Source organism: Nerophis ophidion, linkage group LG19 (assembly GCF_033978795.1).
Source record: "Nerophis ophidion isolate RoL-2023_Sa linkage group LG19, RoL_Noph_v1.0, whole genome shotgun sequence".
NCBI classification, from domain to species: domain Eukaryota; kingdom Metazoa; phylum Chordata; class Actinopteri; order Syngnathiformes; family Syngnathidae; genus Nerophis; species Nerophis ophidion.
In genome coordinates, this window is record NC_084629.1 from 21144196 (window position 1) to 21169571 (window position 25376).

Here is a 25376-nt window from a genome sequence, read left to right on the forward strand (position 1 = left end):
GGCCCTGCACTCTTCAGCATCTACATGCTGCCGCTAGGTGACATCATACGCAAATACGGTATTAGCTTTCACTGTTATGCTGATGACACCCAACTCTACATGCCCCTAAAGCTGACCAACACGCCGGATTGTAGTCAGCTGGAGGCGTGTCTTAATGAAATTAAACAATGGATGTCCGCTAACTTTTTGCAACTCAACGCCAAAAAAACGGAAATGCTGATTATCGGTCCTGCTAGACACCGAACTCTATTTAATAATACAACTCTAACATTTGACAACTAAACAATTAAACAAGGCGACACGGTAAAGAATCTGGGTATTATCTTCGACCCAACTCTCTCCTTTGAGGCACACATTAAAAGCGTTACTAAAACGGCCTTCTTTCATCTCCGTAACATCGCTAAAATTCGCTCCATTCTGTCCACTAAAGACGCTGAGATCATTATCCATGCGTTTGTTACGTCTCGCCTCGACTACTGTAACGTATTATTTTCGGGTCTCCCCACGTCTAGCATTAAAAGATTACAGTTGGTACAAAATGCGGCTGCTAGACTTTTGACAAGAACAAGAAAGTTTGATCACATTACGCCTGTACTGGCTCACCTGCACTGGCTTCCTGTGCACTTAAGATGTGACTTTAAGGTTTTACTACTTACGTATAAAATACTACACGGTCTAGCTCCATCTTATCTTGCCGATTGTATTGTACCATATGTCCCGGCAAGAAATCTGCGTTCAAAGGACTCCGGCTTATTAGTGATTCCCAAAGCCCAAAAAAGGTCTGCGGGCTATAGAGCATTTTCCGTTCGGGCTCCAGTACTCTGGAATACCCTCCCGGTAACAGTTCGCGATGCCACCTCAGTAGAAGCATTTAAGTCTCACCTTAAAACTCATTTGTATACTCTAGCCTTTAAATAGACTCCCTTTTTAGACCAGTTGATCTGCCGTTTCTTTTCTTTTTCTTCTATGTCCCACTCTCCCGTGTGGAGGGGGTCCGGTCCGATCTGGTGGCCATGTACTGCTCGCCTGTGTATCGGCTGGGGACATCTCTGCGCTGCTGGTCCGCCTACGCTTGGGATGGTTTCCTGCTGGCTCCGCTGTGAACGGGACTCTCGCTGCTGTGTATTGGATCCTCTTTGGACTGGACTCTCGCGACTGTGTTGTATCCATTGTGGATTGAACTTTCACAGTATCATGTTAGACCCGCTCGACATCCATTGCTTTCCTCCTCTCTAAGGTTCTCATAGTCATCATTGTCACCGACGTCCCACTGGGTCATTATTGTCACCGATGTCCCACTGGGTGTGAGTTTTCCTTGCCCTTATGTGGGCCGACCGAGGATGTCGTGGTGGTTTGTGCAGCCCTTTGAGACACTAGTGATTTAGGGCTATATAAGTGAACATTGATTGATTGATTGATATATATATATATATATATATATATATATATATATATATACATACCAATATACATATACATACATACCAATATATATGTATATATATACTGTACATATATATAATTATATATACATATATATACACACATATACACACACACACACATTTATATATATATATATATATATATATATATATATATATATATATATATATACACATATATATAAGACACAGTATAACAAAGTATCATTTAAAAAAAACTGCAGCATCTGATTTAAATATAATTTTTGAAATACTATAGCATTTAACACAAGTATCTTTTTAAAATGCTGCAGTGTGAAACACAAGTATATTTCTTAAAATACTGAAGGATCTGACAATTGTTTTTAAAATACTACAACATCCGACAAAAGTATATTTTTTATAATACTACAGTATCTGACACAAGCATATGTAAAAAAAAAACTACAGTATTTGACACAAGTATGTTTAAAACAAATACTTGACAAAGGTATATTATATAAATACTAAAGTATCTGATATAAGTATATTTCGTAAAATATTACAGTATCTAACAGAAGTATATTTTTTAAAATACTACAGTATTTGACACAGGTATATATATATATTTATATATATATATATATATTTAAAATACTACAGTACTGATGCTAGTACATTTTTTAAATAATACAGTATCGACACAATAATATTATTTTAAAAATACTACAGTATCCGACACAAATATATTTTTAAGACACTACAGTATTTGAAAGAAGTATTTTTAAAATACTACACTTCAATTATATTGTTTTTGAAATACTGCAGTATCTGACATACGCATCTTTCAAATACTAGAGTGTCTGACACCTGTATCTTTTTAAAATACTACAGTATTTGACACAAATACATTTTTAAAACACTACAGTATCTGACACAAGTATCTTTAAAATACAACACTATGTAACACAAGTATGTTTTTTAAAATACTGCAGTATCTGACACAGGTATGTTTATAAGTATATATATATATATATATATATATATATATATATATATATATATATATATATACATATATATATATATATATATATATATATATATATATATACATATATATATATATATATATATATATATATGTATATATATATATATATATATATATATATATATATACATATGTGTATGTATACTACAGTATCTGACACAAGTATATAATATTCTCTCTTTTTTAAACACTGCATTATATAACACAATTTTCTTTAAAATACTACAGTATCTGACACAAATACTTTCAAATTCTACAGTATCTGACACAAATATATCTTTCAAATACTAGAAAAGCGTTATACAAGTACAACCCATTTATTTATTTATTATTTAAATACGACAGTATCTGACACAAATATAACTTTCAAATACTACAGTATCTAACACAAGTATATTTTAAATACTACGGTATCTGACACAAATATAAATGTTAAATACTACAGTATCCAACACAATTATAACTTTCAAATACTACAGTATCTGACACAATTATATCTTTCAAATACTACAGTATCTGACACAATCTATAACTTTCAAATACAACAGTATATAACACAAGTATATTTTAAATACTACAGTATCTGACACAACTATAAATGTTAAATACCACCGTGTCTGACACAAGTATCTTTCAAATACTACAGTATCTGGCACAATTATTTGTTTCCAATACTACAGTAACTGACAAAATATACATTTTAAACACTGCAGTATCTGACACAAATATTTGTGTCAAATACTGCAGTATCTGACACAAATATAAATGTTAAATACTACAGTGTCTGACACAAGTATCTTTCATATACTACAGTATCTGACACAAACATATCTTTCAAATACTACAGTATCTGACACAAACATATCTTTCAAATACTACGGTATCTGACACAAATATATATTTCTAACACAACAGTATCTAACACAAGTATATTTTAAATACTACAGTAACCGACACAATTATAACTTTCAAATACTACAGTATCTGACACAAATATATTTCAAATACTACAGTATATAACACAAGTATATTTCAAATACTACAGTATCTGATACAAGTATCTTTCAAATACTACAGTATATGACACAAATATACATTTTAAATACTACAGTGTCTGACACAAGTATCTTTCATATATTACAGTATCAGACACAAATATATCTTTCAAATACAACAATATCTGACACAAATATAATTTTCAAATACTACAGTATCTAACACAAGTATAAATGTTAAATACCACCGTGTCTGACACAAGTATCTTTCAAATACCACAGTATCTGACACAAATATATCTTTCAAATACTACAGTATCTGACAAAAATATAAATGTTAAATACTACAGTGTCTGACACAAGTATCTTTCAAATACTACAGTATCCGACACAAATATATTTTTCAATTACTACAGTATCTGACACAAATATACATTTGAAATACTGCAGTATCTGACACAAATATATCTTTAAAATACTACAGTATCTGACACAAATATAACTTTCAAATACAACAGTATCTAACACAAGTATATTTTAAATACTACAGTATCTGACACAAGTATATATGTTAAATACCACCGTGTCTGACACAAGTATCTTTCAAATACTACAGTAAAAGACACAAATATAATTTTCAAATACTACAGTATCTAACACAAGTATCTGACACAAGTATAAATGTTACCTAAATACCACCGTGTCTGACACAAGTATCTTTGAAATACTACAGTATCTGACACAAATATTTGTTTCAGATATTACAGTATCCGACACAAATATAACTTTCAAATACAACAGTATCTTACACAAATATATTTAAAAAAATACTAGTTTCAGACACAAATACATTTTTCAAATACCAGAGTATCTGACACAAATTTAACTTTCAAATACTTCAGTATCTGACACAAATATAAATGTTAAATACTGCAGTATGTTACACAAATATATTAAAAAAAAAATTGAAGTTTCTGACACAAATACATTTTTCAAATACTACAGTATCTGACACAGATTTAACTTTCAAATACTACAGTATCTGACACAAATATATTTCAAATACTACAGTATATAACACAAGTATATTTCAAATACTACAGTATCCGACACAATTATAACTTTCAAATACTACAGTACCTGACACAAGTATCTTTCAAATACTACAGTATATGACACAAATATACATTTTAAATACTACAGTATCTGACACAAATATATATTTCAAATACAACAATATCTGACACAAATATAATTTTCAAATACTACAGTATCTAACACAAGTATAAATGTTAAATACCACCGTGTCTGACACAAGTATCTTTCATATATTACAGTATCAGACACAAATATATCTTTCAAATACAACAATATCTGACACAAATATAATTTTCAAATACTACAGTATCTAACACAAGTATAAATGTTAAATACCACCGTGTCTGACACAAGTATCTTTCATATATTACAGTATCTGACACAAATATACATTTTAAATACTGCAGTATCTGAAACAAATATATTAAAAAAAAAATACAATAAGCGGTAGAACATGGATGGATGGATGGACTACAGTTTCTGACACAAACATAATTTTCAAATACTACAGTTTCTGACACAATTACTTATTTAAAGGACAAAAAAGAATACATTACAGTTGGATATACTTTAGAGTAGTCAGTGTATAGAAGTATAGATGTACTAAGAAACATTATTGTGTATTAATATCTAAATATGATCTAATACTTGACAGTAGAAAATATACACTTATCTTTGCTAAATCATTGTGTGCTGATGTCTATTCTGCTATACAAGCTGTACATGGACTTCTCTAAAGTATGTATATATATATATATATATATATATATATATTTAAAAAAATATATATATACTGTATATACATATATATATATATATACATATATATATATATATATATATATATATATATATATAATATGGAAACAGCTGAGTGAAGCACATCCTGCACTTTCACAATAAAAGCTGCTTCACCTTTACAAATCCAAACGACGCACCGTCTTGTGGCCGAGGAAGACTTGCGTCACGCAGTTAGCATTAGCAAACGAGACCCCCCCCCCCCACCCCCCCACTGTGAGTGTAATGGAAGCCCAAGCCGCTAACGCTACATAAAAGAAGACCGCTCTGCGGGGTCAAGTGCTGCACGCAGCCTCCACCGTCCCTCACGCGCGTATGCACCAGGTGGGGGAAAAGCCCATTAAGCCTCTTGTCACTAAACATAATCAAGTGTCACACGCTCTGCTCGCCCGCCGCGTATTAGCGCCACATTTATGTATGGCCACAGAAGTCATATTAGTCTGCGCCGCACAGCAGGACTCCGATGGCGGCAATTTTCGTTGAAATCACCTCTGAACAGGAAGCCGTGACCTGTGACTAACAGCCTGGCACCTTGTTAGAAACCAAACCAGGAACATTTCTTGGTAAGCAAAGAGTAGGGAAGAAGTGTCAACGTTAGCTTGAAAAAAAAAAACGTTAGCTTGCATGCTAATTTTGTCTATTGTTTGTGAGCTTGCAGCTGCGACCATCCTTGATTGTCAGCAAAAAGCAGGGAAGAAGTGACAACGTTAGCTTGAAAAAAACACTGTTAGCTTGTATGCTAATGTTGTTTATTGTCTTTTAGCGTCAAGCTTTCCCCATCCTTGATTTTATGCTAGGAGCATGGAAGAAGTGGCAAAAACATACCAAAACAAATTTATTTTGCATGCTAATGTTGTCTATTGTGGTTAGCTTGAAGTTGCCACCATCCTTGATTGTAAGCAAAAGCCAGGGAAGCGGTGGAAACAACGTTAACTTGAAAAAAAAAAATGTTAGCTTGCATGCTAATTTTGTCTATTGTCTTTTAGCTTCAAGCCGCCAACATCCTTGATTTTAAGCACAAAGCATGGATGAAGTGACAATGTTAGCTTGAAAAAAAACCAAAACAACAACAAACCAATGTTAGCTTGCATGCTAATGTCGACTTTTGTCTATTAGCTTCAAGCCGCCGCCATCCTTGACTGTAAGCTAAGAGCATGGCAGAAGTGGCAAAAATATACCAAAACAATGTTATCTTGCATGCTAATGTTGTCTATTGTGAGTTAACTTGAAGTTGCCACCGTCCTTGATTGTAAGCAAAAAGCAGGGAAGCGGTGGAAACAACGTAACTGGAAAAAAAACAAAACCAAAAATATGTTAGCTTGCATGCTAATATCGTCTATTGACTTTTAGCTTCAAGCCGCCAACATCCTTGATTTTAAGCACAAAGCATGGATGAAGGGACAATGTTAGCTTGGAAAAAACCCAAAACAACAACAAACCAATGTTAGCTTGCATGCTAATGTCGACTTTTGTCTTTTAGCTTCAAGCCGCCGCCATCCTTGACTGTAAGCTAAGAGCAGGGCAGAAGTGGCAAAAATAAACCAAAACAATGTTATCATGCATGCTAATGTTGTCTATGTGAGTTAACTTGAAGTTGCCACCGTCCTTGATTGTAAGCAAAAAGCAGGGAAGCGGTGGAAACAACGTAACTGGAAAAAAAACCAAAACCAAAAATATGTTAGCTTGCATGCTAATATCGTCTATTGTCTTTTAGCTTCAAGCCGCCAACATCCATGATTTTAAGCACAAAGCATGGATGAAGTGACAATGTTAGCTTGAAAAAAACCCAAAACAACAACAAACCAATGTTAGCTTGCATGCTAATGTCGACTTTTGTCTTTTAGCTTCAAGCCGCCGCCATCCTTGACTGTAAGCTAAGAGCAGAGCAGAAATGGCAAACATGAGCTTGAAACCCCCCGTACCACCTGACAAAAAAAACAATGTTAGCTTACATGTTAACGCTGTCTAATGTCTTTTAGCTTTAAGCCACCACCATCCTTGATTGTAAGTGAGAAGCAAAGATGAGGTGGAAAGAGTGTTAACTTAAAAAAACACAAATGTTAGCTCGCATGCTAATGTTTTCTATTGTCTTTTAGCCTCAAACTGCCGCTATCCTTTATTGGAAGCAAAAATCAGGGAAGAAGTGGCAAAAACATTAGCTTACATACTAACTTAGTCTATGGTCTTTAATCTTCCTTGACTGTAAGCTAAAGCAAAGAAGAAATGGCAAACAAACCTCTGTGTTTTAAAATGTTGATTTCTATTTACTGTTTTAATTGGTTTGAACCTTAAAATCGTTTTTAATCATATTTATTTTATATTGTTTTTATATGTATTTATTTATTATTATTTATTTTCATTCTTTGTTATTATTCAGTCATTGGTGGAGCTCAGGATAGCATTTGAATGTTGTTTTTAATATTGTTGTGCAGCACTTTGGAAACATTTTGTTGTTTAAATGTGCTATATGAACAAAGTGGATTGATTGATTGACTGATTGATTGAACATGTTAGTCTGAAACCCCCTGCCTCCAAAAAAATAAATAAAACAACGTTAGCTTACATGCTAATTTTGGCGAATGTATTTTAGCCTAAAGCTGCCGCCATCCTTGATTGTTAGCAAAAAGCTGGGAAAAAGTGGCAATTTTTTTTGCATGAAAAACAAAAACAATAAAACGTTAGCTTGCATGCTAATTGTGTTTATTGTCTTTAAAACTCAAACCGCAACCGTCCTTGACTGTAAGCTAGAAGCATGGAAGAAATGGCAAAAAAACAACAAAGTTAGCTTGCATGCTAATGTTATCTATTGTCTTTTAGTTTCAAGCTGCCTTCATCTCTGATTGTATGCTAAAAGCAGAGAAGAATTGGCAAAAAATGTTAGCTTGAATAAACAAAAAAAAACACCTGTTAACTTTGCATGCTAATGGTGTCTAAAGCATTCTAGCTCCCAGCTGCCGCTATCCTTGATTGCAAGCAAAAAATAGGGAAGAAATGGCCAAAACGTCAGCAAAAAAAAAAAAAAAATTAAAATGCTAATGCTGTCTATTGTCCTTTAGTTTCAAGCCGCCGCCATCCTTGATTGGCTTGATTATTTTTAAGAGGCTAATCAGGCGGCCGGAACAGGCAGAAAATAAGAAAGGGCGACAATCAATACTTCCTGTCAGAGATGTGGCGATAACCTTGGCAGCGTTAGAGAACAGGAAATGAATGAACGGGCAGAGAAATTCTGGATTTACTCGGCCGCGCTAAAGCCGCCGCTAGCTGCATTTATCACACACACAATCTGTGTGGTCAATGCTGGCAAAAACACACTAAATACAAAGTGCAAACTAATCACTTTCATGCCTGCTCTTCCATTGGATGAGCAGATAAAAATTGGAAAAAATAACTTTTCTGCTTACTGGGTAAAAATGTTCACCTCCAGCAAACACCAGGAAAGTCCAGCAAAGCAAAGCCCAGGGATAAAAAAAACTGAGGCTCTAAACTTTGCTCAAAAATACACTGACAGATGCTAACCAAATTGAGAGTAATGCTAGCATGTTGTAGCGATCCTCAGTTAGCATGCAAGTGCGCCCCCTCGTGGCAGAAAAAAAAAAGTCTAATAGTTCAATCACCTGTTTTTTTTTGTGGTGTGATGTTCCTATGAAAAACGGACAATTATTCGGAACCAGTGGGGAATAAGCGGTAGAGAATGGATGGATGTCAAAATATCAAAATTATTTTTTTTTAAAATAAAACATCTAAAATACTGTGAAATAATTATCAATTTTTTTACTTTCTTGGTTTTTCTTCAGCTGCTTAGTAAAAGATCTTTGCTCGTTCACGCGTTGATTTGTTCAAGTTCCTTTGAAAAAGGTGCTATATTTCCCAGCTCGTTATGGGCCTGCTGCACACCTGCATAGAAAGCAGCCCATATTGGGGTTTCTTGGGACTTCAATTTCTATTGTTGTTCTTTCATCTTAAACTCTGTAATTAATACGAGATGAACCTATCAACAAATCCCTACATATCTTATATCGTCGGAAAGGTCTCGGAAGTGGCTACAGCACCACTTCCTTTTTGGAACATTTCGTGTTACCACGGCAACGCTATTCAGGAAAAAGAATCCTTTGGCCCCATTGAATAGGTACCCCACCTTTACAATGACTCTTTTCTCAGCAAACTGCATAGTTGAGTTTACCTCTTCTTGTAGCTCAGTCATACTTTCACATAGCCCAGTTCTTAAATGCCTCATTTTGTTAACACACCTGTCAACTTCATCCCTGGCGAAAATTTTTTTACGTCCAACATTTGATTTTGGCTGGACGGCCGTCAGAGGTAGGCAAACGCCGCCAGGATTTCCCCATTAAAAAAATCCTGGCTTTTGATACTCGGTATCTTTTTACAATACAACAGTATTTAACACACGTATCGTTTCAAAATACTACAGTCTACAGTATCTGACACGAGTATGTTTTTTTTTTTAAATACTAGTAATAATTAACACAAACAATAATGATAATTATAATAATACTAATAATATTACTACCACTACTAAAAATAATAATAACAAAAAAAAGATTGGTAATTATTGTAGCTGAGATAGGCACCAGCGACCCCCCCGATCCCAAAGGGAATAAGCGGTAGAAAATGGATGGATGGAATTATAATAGATTATATAGTAATTATATAGAGATGTTCGATAATGGCTTTTGTGCTGATATCCGATATTTTCCAACTCGTAATTACCGTTACGGTAATTATATATTCGGTCGTGGAATGAACACATTATTATGCCTAATTTTGTTGTGATGCCCCGCTGGATGCATTAAAAAATGTAACAAGGTTTCCCAAAATAAATCAACTCAAGTTATGGAAATAAATGCCAACATGGCACTGCCATATTCATTATTGAAGTCACAAAGTGCATTGTTTTTTTTTAACCTGCCTCAAAACAGCAGCTTGGAATTTGGGACATGTTCTCCCTGAGAGAGCATGAGGAGCTTGAGGTGGGCGGTGTTGGGGGGGAGGAGAGTTGGGGTGTATATTGTAGCGTCCCGGAAGAGTTAGTGCTGCGAGGGGTTCTGGGTATTTGTTCTTTTGTGTTTATGTTGTGTTACGGTGCGGATGTTCTCCCGAAATGTGTTTGTCATTCTTGTTTGGTGTGGGTTCACAGTGTGGCGTATATTTGTAACAGTGTTAAAGTTGTTTATACGGCCACCCTCAGTGTGACCTGTATGGCTGTTGACCAAGTATGCATTGCATTCACTTGTGTGTGTGGAAAGCCATAGATATTGTGTGACTGGGCCGGCATGCTAAGGCAGTGCCTTTAAGGTTTATTGGCGATCTGTACTTAGCCCTTCGTCCGTGTACACAGCGGCGTTTTAAAAAGTCATAAATTTTACCTTTTGAAACCGATATTGATAATTTCCGATATTGCATTTTAAAGAATTTATCGGCCAATAATATCGGCAGTCCGATATTATCGGACATCTCTAATGATAAAAATACTAATAATACTACTACTACCACTAGTAATAATTATAACAATAATATTAAAGGCCTACTGAAACCCACTAATACCGACCACGCAGTCTGAGAGTTTATATATCAATGATGAAATATTAACATTGCAACACATGCCAATACGGCCTTTTTAGTTTACTAAATTGCAATTTTAAATTTCCCGCAAAGTTTATTGTTGAAAACGTCGCGGAATGATGACACGTGCGCGTGACGTCACGGACTGTCAGGAAATATTAGCTCAGCACCAGTTACGGCTAAAAGTCGTCTCTTTTCATCGCATAATTACACAGTAATTTGGACATCTGTGTTGCTGAATCTTTTGCAATTTGTTCAATTAATAATGGAGACTATAAAGAACAATGCTGTTGGTGGAAAGCGTTCTATTGCAGCTGTCTTTAGCACCGAACCACAGCCGGTGTTTCTTTGTTTTTAGCACAGAGCGGTCAAACGAACATGTTTCTCTACGTCAACCAGCATATTTTTGAATGGGAAAATTGTGATATATATATCTTACTGGAGACATATTTGGAATATTCGTCCTCCTGCAGTAGTTGTTTAAAAGGCAGCTGTGAGCTTGGCTCCTAGGCTTCTCTCTGAGACACTACGTGTTCACCGCAGCCATCCGACCTCGAGGTATGTCTTTACAATCTCACTAAAACACTATTAAAACAATAAGCAGATAAGGGATCTTCCAAAATTATCCTAGTAAATGTGTCTAATTACATCTGAAACGCTCACACTGCCGCCGCCCGGAGCCGTCGCTTTTTATTTAATTTTATTTTTTTCTAGTCCTTCGCTATCAATATCATCATCCACAAATCTTTCATCTTCGCTCAAATTAATGGGGAAATTGTCGTTTTCTCAGTCCGAATAGCTCTTGCTGCTGGAGGCTCCCATTAAAAACAATGTGAGGACGTGAGGCGCCCTCACCCTTGTGACGTCATTGTCTGCGACTTCCGGCAAAGGCAAGGCTTTTTTATCAGCACCAAAAGTTGCAAACTTTATCGTCGATGTTCTCTACTAAATACTTTAAGCAGAAATATGGCAATATCGCGAAATGTTTAACTATGACACATAGAATGGACCTGCTATCCTCGTTTAAATAAGAAAATCTAATTTCAGTAGGCCTTTAATGATGATAATTATAACAATACTATTAATATTACTATTACTACTAATAATACTGATAATGATAATGGCATTTATAATAGAAGAGTGATTGCATTGTTTATAAAATGTGTTGCGGTTGAATAACTGCACATTTTCGCTCCTAAGTGGCGTCGTAAGGCCACAAATGTTGATGGAAATTAGTGCTATAATTTAGGTGTCACTAACAAAGGAGAAGACAAGATCTGTGGAATGTGACTCTACTTCTTGTGAGGCACTAATTGCACGCTAGCTTGAATTGGCACAAAACATAGCAGAAGAATATGTTAGCGGCTGCTTCTAAATATAGCATGCGGATGCTAGCGTGATGCTAATGACTTCCTGACTGTCATCTTAATGACAAGTGCGTGGCCCCCACAGACTAACCTAAGTCATTACAGACGTCAGGCGACAAACACCTGCTACGCCGCGCTTCCTCCGTCCAGCGATAGCGTCCCTACACGCTTATAAAACGCCATGACAACAGCTGTGTTTTTAGCGAGGACAAAAGCTGGCAGAAGGAGGTCCCGCGTTCTACGGCCTCCCAGCTCGTCGAGCTCGGCAGTTTGGCGGGACGTAGCCTCAGATGTTCTTGGCACAGGACGGCATCTGTAAAAGCTGACAGGCTGGTCAGGACAGCTGTTGTTGATTGTCTTTCCTGTAAATTAGTGCCGTAAACGTCTATAAAGTCGCTTGACGGCGTGCTAGCGAGCGGCGCAAAGAGATGTTGTTTGCGCGGAGCAGCTCAATCAGTGAGACGCAAAGCGGCCCTTTGGGACTCGAGGTGCGGGGAAGACGTCCAAGTTGAAGGAAAACAACATCTTGGCGTGCTACTGAGTGGAAGTTGTTGTGTCCTGTCTTCTCTGCCACATGATAGCAGCTTGTATTCCTCACTCTTTGGAACAAGGGCTTTTCATTTCACACGCTAAATGCAAATGCTCGCTTGTCTGCTCGCTCACGGGCCCACTGGAAGAAAGCGCTACCTGATTACGTTACATTGTCACAGATTGGCGTGTGGAGACTATGATGCTACCTGATTACCGTAGCTGAATATATCAGACGGGGTAAAGTGCTACATGATAAGGATAAAGGTGGTAAAATGCTACCTAATTATGGTAACATTCTACATGATTATGTTAAATACAATCTTACCGGGTTACATTAAAGGCACCTAAACTTCTACTGGGTTATATTGAAGATGGTTAAGTGCTACCCGATCAGGACACAGGTGGCACAGTGCTACCTGATTATAGTAAAGTACTACCTGTTTATGTTAAATAAAGTCTTACCAAGTTACAATAAAGGTAGATAAACTTCTATTTGGTTATATTGAAGATGGTTAAGTGCTACCTGCTCAGGATAAAAGTGGCAAAAAGCTATGCGATTATGGTAAAATTCGACCTAGTTATGTTAGTTAATGTCTTACCAAGTTACAATAAAGGTAGCTAAACTTCTACTTGGTTGTATTGCAGATGGCTAAGTGCTACCTAATCAGGATAAAGGTGGCAAAGTGCTACCCGATTATGGTAAAATACTGCCTGATTATGTAAGATAAAATCTTACCAAGTTATGCAAAAGGTAACTAAATTCCTACTTGGTTATAATGCAGATGGTTGAGTGCTACACGATCAAGATAAAAGTGGCAAAAAGATACCCGATCATGGTAAAATTCTACCTAATTATGTTAGATAAAGTCTTACCAAGTTACAATAAAGGTAGCTAAACTTCTACTTGGTTGTATTGCAGATGGTTAAGTGCTACCTAATAAGGATAAAGGTGGCAAAGTGCTACCCGATTATGGTAAAATACTGCCTGATTATGTTAGATCAAGTCTTACTAAGTTACGATAAAGGTAGCAAGACTCCTACTTGGTTATATTGCAGATGGTTAAGTGCTACCCGATCAGGATAAAGGTGGCAAAGTGCTACCCGATCATGGTAAAATTCTACCTAATTATGTTAAATAAAGTCCTACCAAGTTACAATAAAGGTAGCTAAACTTCTACTTGGTTATATTGCAGATGGTTAAGTGCTACCCGTTCAGGATAAAGGTGGCAAAATGCTACCCGTATATGGTAAAATACTGCCTGATTATGTTAGATAAAGTATTGCCAAGTTACAATAAAGGGTAGCTAAACTTCTACTTGGTTGTATTGCAGATGGTTAAGTGCTACCCGATCAGGATAAATGTGGCAAAGTGCTACCCGATTATGGTAAAATACTGCCTGATTATGGGCTTCACGGTGGCAGAGGGGTTAGTGCGTCTGCCTCACAATACGAAGGTCCTGCAGTCCTGGGTTCAAATCCAGGCTCGGGATCTTTCTGTGTGGAGTTTGCATGTTCTCCCCGTGAATGCGTGGGTTCCCTCCGGGTACTCCGGCTTCCTCCCACTTCCAAAGACATGCACCTGGGGATAGGTTGATTGGCAACACTAAAATTGGCCCTAGTGTGTGAATGTGAGTGTGAATGTTGTCTGTCTATCTGTGTTGGCCCTGCGATGAGGTGGCGACTTGTCCAGGGTGTACCCCGCCTTCCGCCCGATTGTAGCTGAGATAGGCGCCAGCGCCCCCCGCGACCCCGAACGGGAATAAGCGGCAGAAAATGGATGGATGGATACTGCCTGATTATGTTGGATAAAAACTTACCAAATTATGCTAAAGGTAACTAAATTCCTACTTGGTTATAATGCAGATGTTTGAGTGCTACCTGATCAGGATAAAAGTGGAAAAAATATACCCGATCATGGTAAAATTCTACCTAATTATGTTGGTTAAAGTCTTACCAAGTTACAATAAAGGTAGCTAAAGTTTTACTTGGTTATATTGCAGATGGTTAAGTGCTACCCGTTCAGGATAAAGGTGGCAAAGTGCTACCCGATTATGGTAAAATACTGCTTGATTATGTTAAATAATGTCTTACTAAGTTACGAGAAAGGTAGCAAGACTCCTACTTAGTTATATTGCAGATGGTTAAGTGCTACCCGATCAGGATAAAGGTGGCAGAGTGCTACCCGATTATGGTAAAATACTGCCTGATTATGTTAGATAAATCTTACCAAGTTTTGCTAAAGGTAGCTAAATTCCTACTTGGTTATAATGCAGATGGTTGAGTGCTACCTGATCAAGATAAAAGTGGCAAAAAGATACCCGATCATGGTAAAATTCTACCTAATAATTTTAGTTAAAGTCTTACCAAGTTACAATAAAGGTAGCTAAAGTTCTACTTGGTTATATTGCAGATGGTTAAGTGCTACCCGTTCAGGATAAAGGTGGCAAAGTGCTACCTGATTATGGTAAAATACTGCCTGACTATGTAAGATAAAATCTGACCAAGTTATGCTAAAGGTAACTAAATTCCTACTTAGTTATAATGCAGATGGTTGAGTGCTACCTGATCAAGATAAAAGTGGCAAAAAGATACCCGATCATGGTAAAATTCTACCTAATTATGTTAGTTAAAGTCTTACCAAGTTACAATAAAGGTAGCTAAACTCCTACTTGGTTATATTGCAGATGGTTAAGTGCTACCCGTTCAGGATAAAAGTGGCAAAGTGCTACCCGGTTATGGTAAAATACTGCCTGATTATGTTAGATAAAGTCTTACCAAGTTACAATAAAGGTATCAAGACTTCTACTTGGTTATATTGAGGATGGTTAAGTGCTACTTTATCAGGATAAAGGTGGCAAAGTGCTACCTGATTATGTTAGAGAAAGTCTTACCGAGTTACGATAAAGGTACAGTAGCTAAACTCCTACTTGGTTGTATTAAAGATGGTTGTTGTATCTTTGTGTAGAGTATTGGACACAGTGTGTTGTCGGGCTTATGGGATGCGATGCGTTATTCGTTTTTTTTTAAATTATTTTTTGTATTAACGTTTTTAATGATGGTGTCAATGAGGAATTTTTAATCACTGCTATTTTGAAGTTGTTACTAATATTGATGATGTTCATTTTTGTTTCACTACTTTTGGATTGTATCGTGTCATGTGTGTCTGTCCTTGTTGCTATTCTGTGTGTTGCTGTTTGGTTTTGGAGTTTGATTGCACTGTTATGTGTTGTTTTGTTGGATTAATTAATAAATAAATAAATAAAAAATAAAAAAAGATGGTTAAGTGCTACCAGATCAGGATAAAGGTAGAAAAGTGCTACTTGATTATAGTAAAGTTCTACCTGATTGTATTAGATAATGACTTACCGGGTTACAATAAAGGTAGCTAAACTCCTACTTGGTTATATTGAAGATAGTCCAGTGCTACTTTATCAGGATAAAGGTGGCAAAGAGCTTCCTGATTATGGTAAGGTGCTACCTGATTACATTACCTAAAGTCTTTCCAGTTACAATAAAAGTAGCAAAGTGCTAACGATTATGGTAGCTAACTCCGAACTGGTTATATTAGAAACGGTTTAGTGCTACTTGATCAGGATCAAAGTCCTACCTGGTTAGGATTTCTTTAGTTAGTTTTTTTGCAGACGGTACACATTCCTAAACAATATGTTGTAAAGACTTTCCAATTGTAGAGCCCCAAACCAGTGTGGGTGCAACTGGGACTTAGGTAGGTGAAGTGTCTTGCCCAAGGACACAAAAGAAGTGACCAGGATGTTGAAAGCTTAATTCCAACCAGCAACCCACAAGTATCTGGACAATTGCTCTACTATCTGAGCAACCATACCTGGTTAGGTTAAAAGTGGTAAAGTGCTACCTGATTAGGTTAAAGGTGGTAAAGTGCTACCTGATAATGGTATGTGCAGTCCTACCTGGGTAGGTTAAATGTAATAAAGTGCTACCTAGTCGGTTTAAAGGCCTACTGAAATAAGATTTTCTTATTTAAACGGGAATAGCAGGTCCATTGTATGTGTCATACTTGATCATTTCGCGATATTGCCATATTTTTGCTGAAAGGATTTAGTAGAGAACATCCACGATAAAGTTCCCAACTTTTGGTGCTGATAAAAAAGCCTTGCCTTTACCGGAAATCGCAGATGATGACATCACAAGGGTGAGGGCTCCTCACGTCCTCACATTGTTTATAATGTGAGCCTCCAGCAGCAAGAGCAACGACAATTTCCCCATTATTTTGAGCGAGGATGAAAGATTTGTGTATGATGATATTGATAGCGAAGGACTAGAAAAAAATTAATAAAAAAAAAAAAAAAAAGTGATTGCATTGGGACGGATTCAGATGTTTTTAGACACATTTACTAGGATAATTCTGGGAAATCCCTTATCTTTCTATTGTGTTGCTAGTGTTTTAGTGAGATTAAATAGTACCTGATAGTCGGAGGGGTGTGTCCACGGGTGTCTTGAGGCCAGTGTCTGAGGGAAGTCACAGCAGATACAAGGACGGCGCAAACTCCACAGATCTCCGGTAAGAGGCGACTTTTTAACACAATTTTCTCACCGAAACCTGCCGGTTGACAAGTGGTCGGGAACCATGTTCGCTTGACCGCTCTGATCCATAGTAAAGCTTCACCTCCGGGAATTTTAAACAAGGAATCACCGTGTTTGTGTGCCTAAAGGCTAAAGCTTCCCAACTCCATCTTTCTACTTTGACTTCTCCATTATTAATTGAACAAATTGCAAAAGATTTAGCAATACAGATGTCCAGAATACTGTTTAATTGCGCGATGAAAAGAGACGACTTTTAGCCGCAAATGGTGCTGCGCTAATTATTCCTGACAGTTCGTGACGTCACGTGTACACGTCATCATTCCGCGACGTTTTCAACAAGAAACTCTGCGGGAAATTTAAAATTGCAATTTAGTAAACTAAACCGGCCGTATTGGCATGTGTTGCAATGTTAATATTTTATCATTGATATATAAACTATCAGTAGGCCTTTAAGACAATACTACCCCATGTGGTTAAGGCTTGCAGAATACACAACTGAGCTAGTAGTGCTAACACGATTCTGTTTTGGGCTTAGGGGACTAAAATGCTACCAGGCTGGAAAGGAAAGTATTACCGGCTTGAGTATGAGTTGCTATTTGATTGCAACATGGAGCAGAAGTGTTACCCAAATAAGGTTATGGTAAGTAAAGTCCTGGTTAGGTTAACGACAGTAAAATGTCACAAAGTCAGCTAGCTGATGAAGCTAGCAGTGCTAACATACAGTTGTGATCAAAATTATTCAACCCCCACACAATTTTGGTGATTTAGCAAGTTGGACATTTATTCCGCATTTTGTTTAAAGTCATATCAAATAAAGATGCATTAAATAGACAAATGCAACTTGAATTACAACATTATATTTTGTAACATACCAAACAGTGTCATTTCTCTTAATATCTCATTGACAAAATTATTCAACCCCTTGAAGATCATAACTCTTAAGACCAGAATTTGAATAAGGTCTTTTCAATCAGGTGTTGAAAACACCTGTAGATCTGATTAGAACCATAACGAGGAACAATTAAACTGATTGAAAAAGACTGTGACGCTCAGCTTATTGTAGTTGGTCAATGGTGTATTTGCAACATGGTGAAGTCCGGGGAGTGGTCAAAGAAGTCAAGAGAGGAGGTAATTTCTCTTCATAAGAAAGGATATGGATATAAGAAAATAGCAAAGACATTACACATTCCAAGAGACACAGTTGGGAGCATAATTCGCAAGTTTAAAGCTAAAGGCACAGTGGAAACACTACCTGGGCGTGGTAGAAAGAGGATGCTGTGTGCAACTGCTGTCCGGTATTTGAATCGTACAGTGGTGAAAAACCCCCGGGTAACAGCTGAGGAACTACAACAGGACATTGCAGAGGGGGGAACGCAGGTTTCGTCCCAGACAATAAGGTGCGCACTACGAGATGAAGGCCTCCATGCCAGAACTCCCAGGCGCACCCCACTTCTGACTACCAAGCACAAGAAAAATAGACTCCCGTATGCCAAAAATCATCTGGACAAACCCCAAATGTTTTGGGAAACTGTTCTATGGAGTGATGAGACAAAACTGGAACTCTTTGGGCTTATGAATCAACGTTATGTCTGGAGGAGAAAAAATGAAGCTTACAAAGATAAGAACACCTTTCCTACTGTTAAGCATGGTGGGGGGTCTATCATGCTCTGGGGCTGTTTCTCTGCCTCAGGTACCGGGAATCTCCAGCGCGTTCAAGGCATTATGAATTCTATTTCCTACCAGGATATATTAGCTGCAAATGTCATGAAGTCAGTGACGAAGCTGAGGCTTGGGAGACGTTGGACTTTCCAACAGGACAACGATCCCAAGCATACCTCCAAGTCAACATCAGAGTGGTTGCAGAAGAAGGGCTGGAAGACTCTGGAGTGGCCTTCACAGTCGCCAGACCTAAATCCTATAGAAAACCTGTGGTGGGACTTGAACAAGGCAGTTGCAGCACGCAAGCCCAAGAATATGAATGAACTGGAGGCCTTTGCCCAAGAGGAATGGGCTAAAATACCTGTAGATCGTTGCAAGAAGCTTGTGTCCGGTTATGTATCACGTTTGAAAGATGTAATTACTGCCAAAGGCTGTTCTACTAAGACCTAAAGATGCATGTAACTAGGAGGTTGAATCATTTAGTCAATGAGATATTAAGAAAAATTTCCTTTTTTGGTATTTTGTAAAATACGGTGTTACAATTTAAGTTGCATTTGTCTATTTGACACATCTTTATTTGATATGACTATAAACAAAATACCTAATACATGTCCAACTTGCTAAAACACCAAAATTGTGCGGGGGTTGAATAATGTTGATGTCAACTGTACGTTTAGTGTACAGCATGCAATGTTGCAGCCAGTGGAATCCTATTTTCCTGAGTGCACAGACCCAAGAAATCTATAAAGTTGTTTCAGATCATTTCAAAACTCCACAAAAACTATGTGATACAGCTGTAAAATGTTATCCGACTGAATTCTAGGAAATAATGATTCCCGGGTGGCTTACACAAAAGAGAAAAGGTTACCTGATTGTGTTGTGAGGGGGGAAAAAAATATATACCTAACGTTTCGAGTAAATATAAAGTGCTACCTGGTCTGTGTACAGGACCTGGTTGGGTTCCAGAAATAAAATGCTTTCTGAGTGGCTCACATGTAAGTAGTTATACCTAATGGGACAGTTAAGTGCTAACAGTGGGTGTAGCGTATACTTAAGATCACAAAACAAACAGAATTGTCACCTTTTGTGTTGAAAAGGCGGGACCTTTTGCAGCTGTAAACCACTTCCTGTTGGCAGTGCTCCGACCGGGACACGATGGCCTGCAGCTGCGCCGCAGAGGCGCCGTAGTCGAGCGCCACGACGTGCGGCGCCTGCAGAGTCGAGGCCTGGACTCGGACCGGAGACGTGCTGTTGTGGGCCAGCACCGTCCAAACTTTCTCCTCTGAAAAACACAAAGTTGTATAAATACGGAAAAAAAGTTTAAATGTTCAAGCAGCTCGAGAAGAGCATCCGCAAAACGACTGCAGCAGGTCTGAGTCACCGCGCCGAGCGGACTATTAAATAATTAACCTTGCCATCCGTCCACTGTTTTTTAATTGTGAGCGCAGTGCAGCTGTGTGCTTTATAACGTGATTACTTGGCGTTCTGCAGTCCACTCAGAAATTAATTGCTCATGAATCTTGGAGGCGCCGCCAGCAGAGTGGAGTGTCGAGTCGACTGACAGCTGCGTGTATTTTACTTTGGGTCCGGGCGAGAGAGACGTCGCTCGTCCTTACCCAACTCCCGTCCATTCTTGATGCCATGCTGCGAGCACTTTTTCACATTTATTTTGGTCTCCAAGGCCTGTGTGATATTTGACGCCTTACTAATACTGACAGCCTTGGCAAACCAAGCCAACTCTGCCAGTCGACCAAGATTGTTTATAATAGTTCAGATATAATGGCTAGACAAAAGCATTTATCAGCACAAACGCAGCACAAAGGGAGGAGACAGGTTTGGAGAAATTTTGAAAAGATATAGGGCTATTAATAATCAAACGTTAATAACATTAACAATTATAATAGTAATGACAACCATAATAGTTAGACAAAGCATTTATCTGCACAAACGTAGCACAAATGTTGGGTACAGGTTTGAAGAAATTTTGACAAGACAGGGGGTTATTAATAATCAAAAATTAATAACATAAAAAATGATAAAAGTTAATAACATGACAACCATAATAGTTAGACAAAAGCATTTTGCAGCACAAACAATAAAACAAACTTAGCACAAATGTTGGGGACAAGTTAGTGAGAGATTTTGACAAGATACGGAGGGGGATATTAATAATCAAATGTTAACAACATAAGAAATTATAATACTTAATAACATGAAAACTATAATAGTTAGACAAAAGCATTTCTCTGCACAAACCAGCACAAATGTAGTACAAATGCTTGGGAAAGGTTTGGAGAAATTTTGACAAGATAGTCGGTTATTAATAATCACACATTAATAACTTTAAAAAATATAAAAATTAATAACATGACAACCATAATAGTTAGACAAAAGCATTTTGCAGCATAGAAAATAGCAATAACTTAGCAGAAATGTTGGGGACAAGTTTGCAAGATATATCATCGACAAGATGGGGAGGGTTTTTTTTAATAATCAAACGTTAATAACATGAAAAATTATAATAGTTAATAACATGACAACCATAATAGTTAGACAAAAGCATTTTGCAGCACAAACATAGTACAAATGTTGGGAACACGTTTGGGGGAATATTTACAAGGTGGTGGGTAGAGCGGTGGGGCTTGTGAATAATAACATGTTAACAAAATAAAAACTGTTATAGTGGCAGAAAATTTTTTTGTAGCACAAATGAAGCACAAACAAATGGACCACATTTCGGGAGATTTTGACAAGATTGGGTGGAGGGCTGGTTATCAATAATGACACGTTATCAACATAAAACCTATAATAGCTAACATAAAAACACAGAACAAATATAGCACAAACGTTTGAGACAAGTTTAGGGTGATTTTGCCATTTTATAAACAATAACAAGTTAATAACATAAAAACTATAACAGCTACCATAACAAACTGTAATAGTGAGGAAAACATTTTGCAGCACAAACTAGCACAAATGTAGCACAAACATTTGGGACAACTTTGGGGAGATCTTGACAAGGTTGGATGGGGGGCTGGTTATGAATAATAACATAACAAGTATGATAGCTAACAAAAATTATATTAGTCAAATTTTGCAGCACAAATGTAGCACAAACGTTCAGGACAAGGTGGGGGAGATTTTGACAAGGTGGCAGGGATTATGAATAAAATCACATTACTAACGACAAATATAATAGTTAATAGCATAAACACTACAAGAGTTAGACAAAAACAATTTGCAGCACAAACGTAGCACAGACATATTTTGACAAGGTAGGCTGCTGGTTATAAATAATAACATAAAAACTATGATAGTTAATAACATACAAGCTATAATAGTTAATAACATAAAAACTATTATCGACAAACAATATTGGGGGGCGGGTGGGGCTAGATGACGTCATTAGTCAGAAAACTCATTTTATGATCATTTAAAAACCGTAATGTCACAAAGTAAAATTTTTATGGCACAAACGTACCACAAAGGAATGGAAGTAGTATTTTGAAATTTGCAACGATAAGGGCGAGCTAGCACATACGAGAACACAAGGTAACGTCGAAGAAATGATCCGTATAAGCCCCAAAATCCGATCACTCATCCAATTTCTGACATTTTCTGAGATGTGCTTTTACTGTGCTTGTACTAAGATGGTTTAGTGTTACCTAAACAGGATACAGGTGGCAAAGTGCTACCTGATTATGTTAAAGCACTACCTGATTATGTTAAATAATGACTTACTTGTTTACGATAAAGGTAGTTAAACTCCTACTTGGTTATATTGAAGATGATTCACTGCTACTTTGTCAGGATAAAAGTGGCAAAGAGCTACCTGATTATGGTAAGGTGCTACCTGATTATGTTTGGTAAAGTCTTATCAGTTACGATAAAAGTGCTCACGATTGTTGTAGGTAAACGCCGACCTGGTTATATTAGAGAGGGTTAAGTGCTACTTGATCAGGATAAAGATGGGAAAGTGCTACCTGATTATGGTAAAGAGCTACCTACTTTAAAGTCTGGGTACTAAACGAGTAGAACACTTGAACAAAGAACACTGATAACATATACGTAGAATCACAAGTCCATTTAAATTTCAATTCAAGCATTTTAGGCTGCAACAATCAAGTCCACGGATCGTATATCGTATATTGACCACTGCGCTAGAACCAATTAACCATGACGGAAAAATTTACTATATTGAGCTAAAGACACGCACGGAATGTTTGCTTAACACAGATTTGGTTCCACAAATACATTTAGTCTCCCCCCGACCATGCTGCTGCAGTGTCGGGGGGAAAAAAAGCATCGTAACTTTTATGCCTCCTGGTGTTGTTCTTGTTTCATAATAAAAAGTCGTAAATCAGGTCGGATATTTACGCGGTGAATGTCAGCGTAAAAGATGCTCGCTGTCATGCGGACGTATCGCAGCCGACGCTCAGGCGCCATCTGTGCGGCCGGCTGACATTTTGCATCCGTGGAAAAAAAAAAAAAGAAAAGCTAATTAATTCCCGTCTGCACCTGACAGTGCCCCCCCCCCCCCCCCCGTCTCCTCCCCCTCCCGCGCGAAGGAAGAAGAGAAGAAAACCGCAAACAATCTTTCCAACAAGTCAGCCTTTGTTTGTGGAGTCGAATGAAAGGAGGACTCCATTCTCTTCTAGCATGCAGTGTTTACTCTGCCTGGGAGAAAATCCCTCCTCGGTTATGATTATGCACGCCGGGTCGTCACGCTGAGAGCTGTTTGCATCCGGGATGTGTTTTCTAATTGAGGTCAAGTCCACGTAAAGCGAAAGCCGAGAGGCGGCGATAAAAGCCCTCGTCTCCCGCTGCGTGACGCCGGCCTCCTCCAGCCTCGCAAAGGTTACCGTATTTTCCGAACTATAGAGCGCACCGTAATACATGCCGCACCCACCACGTTTTACAAGGAAAAAATAGTGGCAGATATCGTTGTGAATGTTAGCGTTTGAAAAAAACAGCTAACTTCGACAAAAACGCTATAATAAAATAGTGTTTGATTGGATAAACACATACTGGTCAAAACAACAAAGGTGGACCATGTTGTGCGAATGCTCCAAAATTAATCTATTTCTTCTTCTTCTTCTTCTTCTCCAGATTTTAGCGGACTCTACCTTCCACATTTTTCATTCAATTCAAACCGTTCCAACTTCAAACTGTTCAGCCTATTCGGGAATTGCTGGCTTTCCGTTGACAAATTCCAAAATTTCCCAGATTTTATAGAATTCCAGGTTTTCCGGGCCAATTTTTCCCAATCAAAATGAATTGGCTATTATTCAAACTTCCACCATTTCCACATTTTTCAACCGAATCAAACCATTTCAACTTCAACATATTCCATCATCCTGGAAATACAAACTATTATTTGTCCAAGTTAAAAAAAATTCCAGTAATTACCAGAGTTCCCGTTTTTTCAAACCCCTTTTTTGACCATTTTTTCTGTCGACTACTCCTTCCACATTTTTCAACCCGTTCCATCGTCAAAACATTCTTCTTAATCAGGACAAAAAACAAAGTTCCCGGTTTTCCGTAAATTCCAGGAATTCTGTAATACAATTTCTCAATCAAAAATGTTACTACTTCAACATTTCTTGACCGATTTGGAAAATTCCAACAACAACCATTTTTCAAATTTAGAACATTCAATTTTTTTTTTTTTTTAGCATTGTTAAAAAAGTTCCCGCTTTTCCCGAAATCCCCAAATTTCCATGACATTCCCATTGAGAAGAATGGGACATTTTTCAAAGTTCTACAACTCCCGACATTTTTTATCCGATTTAAACCATTCCAACTTCAAAATATTCAGCATGTTGAGGAATTTTGTGCTCTCCTTCAATAATCCTAAAACATTCCCAGATTTCCTATAATTCCCAGTTCTAGGGACATTTTCCCATTCAAAATGAATTGTCCATTTTTCAAACGTCCAAAATTCCCATATTTTTCAACAAATTCAAACCATTCCACCTTCAACACATTTAATTCATTCTGGAAATTCAAACAACCATTTTTCCATGTTAAAAAAAAAACCAAGAATTCCTGTTTTTGTCTAGCCTTATTTCCAACCTTTTTCAGTGCGAAGACTTCTTTCACATTTTTCAGCCCATTTCAGCAGCAGTAGGACGAGCTGGGCTGGGTAGCCAAACAAGACCACGCTACGACAAGGCCCAGGGTCGAGAGAGACGGCTGATGGTGCAGGGAGAGATCCGTGCAGAGGTTGAGGAGGAACGTCAGAGCAAGACAGTGGCCATGCGCCAGCAAAGACCATGAACAAATTGGGACCACGCATCTACCCGGAAGATCACCTGGACAGAACTTTGGA

At 37.5% G+C, this 25376-nt stretch overlaps 1 protein-coding gene across 1 annotated transcript in view; it reads right to left on the reverse strand.

Annotated features, from left to right (window-relative positions):
• LOC133538166 (contactin-associated protein-like 5) overlaps positions 1-25376 on the reverse strand; it is a 309867-nt gene that overhangs the window by 50265 nt on the left and 234226 nt on the right. The window contains exon 13 of the mRNA XM_061879527.1: positions 20127-20327. Within this exon, the coding sequence (XP_061735511.1) occupies positions 20127-20327 (201 nt within the window). The remainder of the gene's footprint in view (positions 1-20126; positions 20328-25376) is intronic.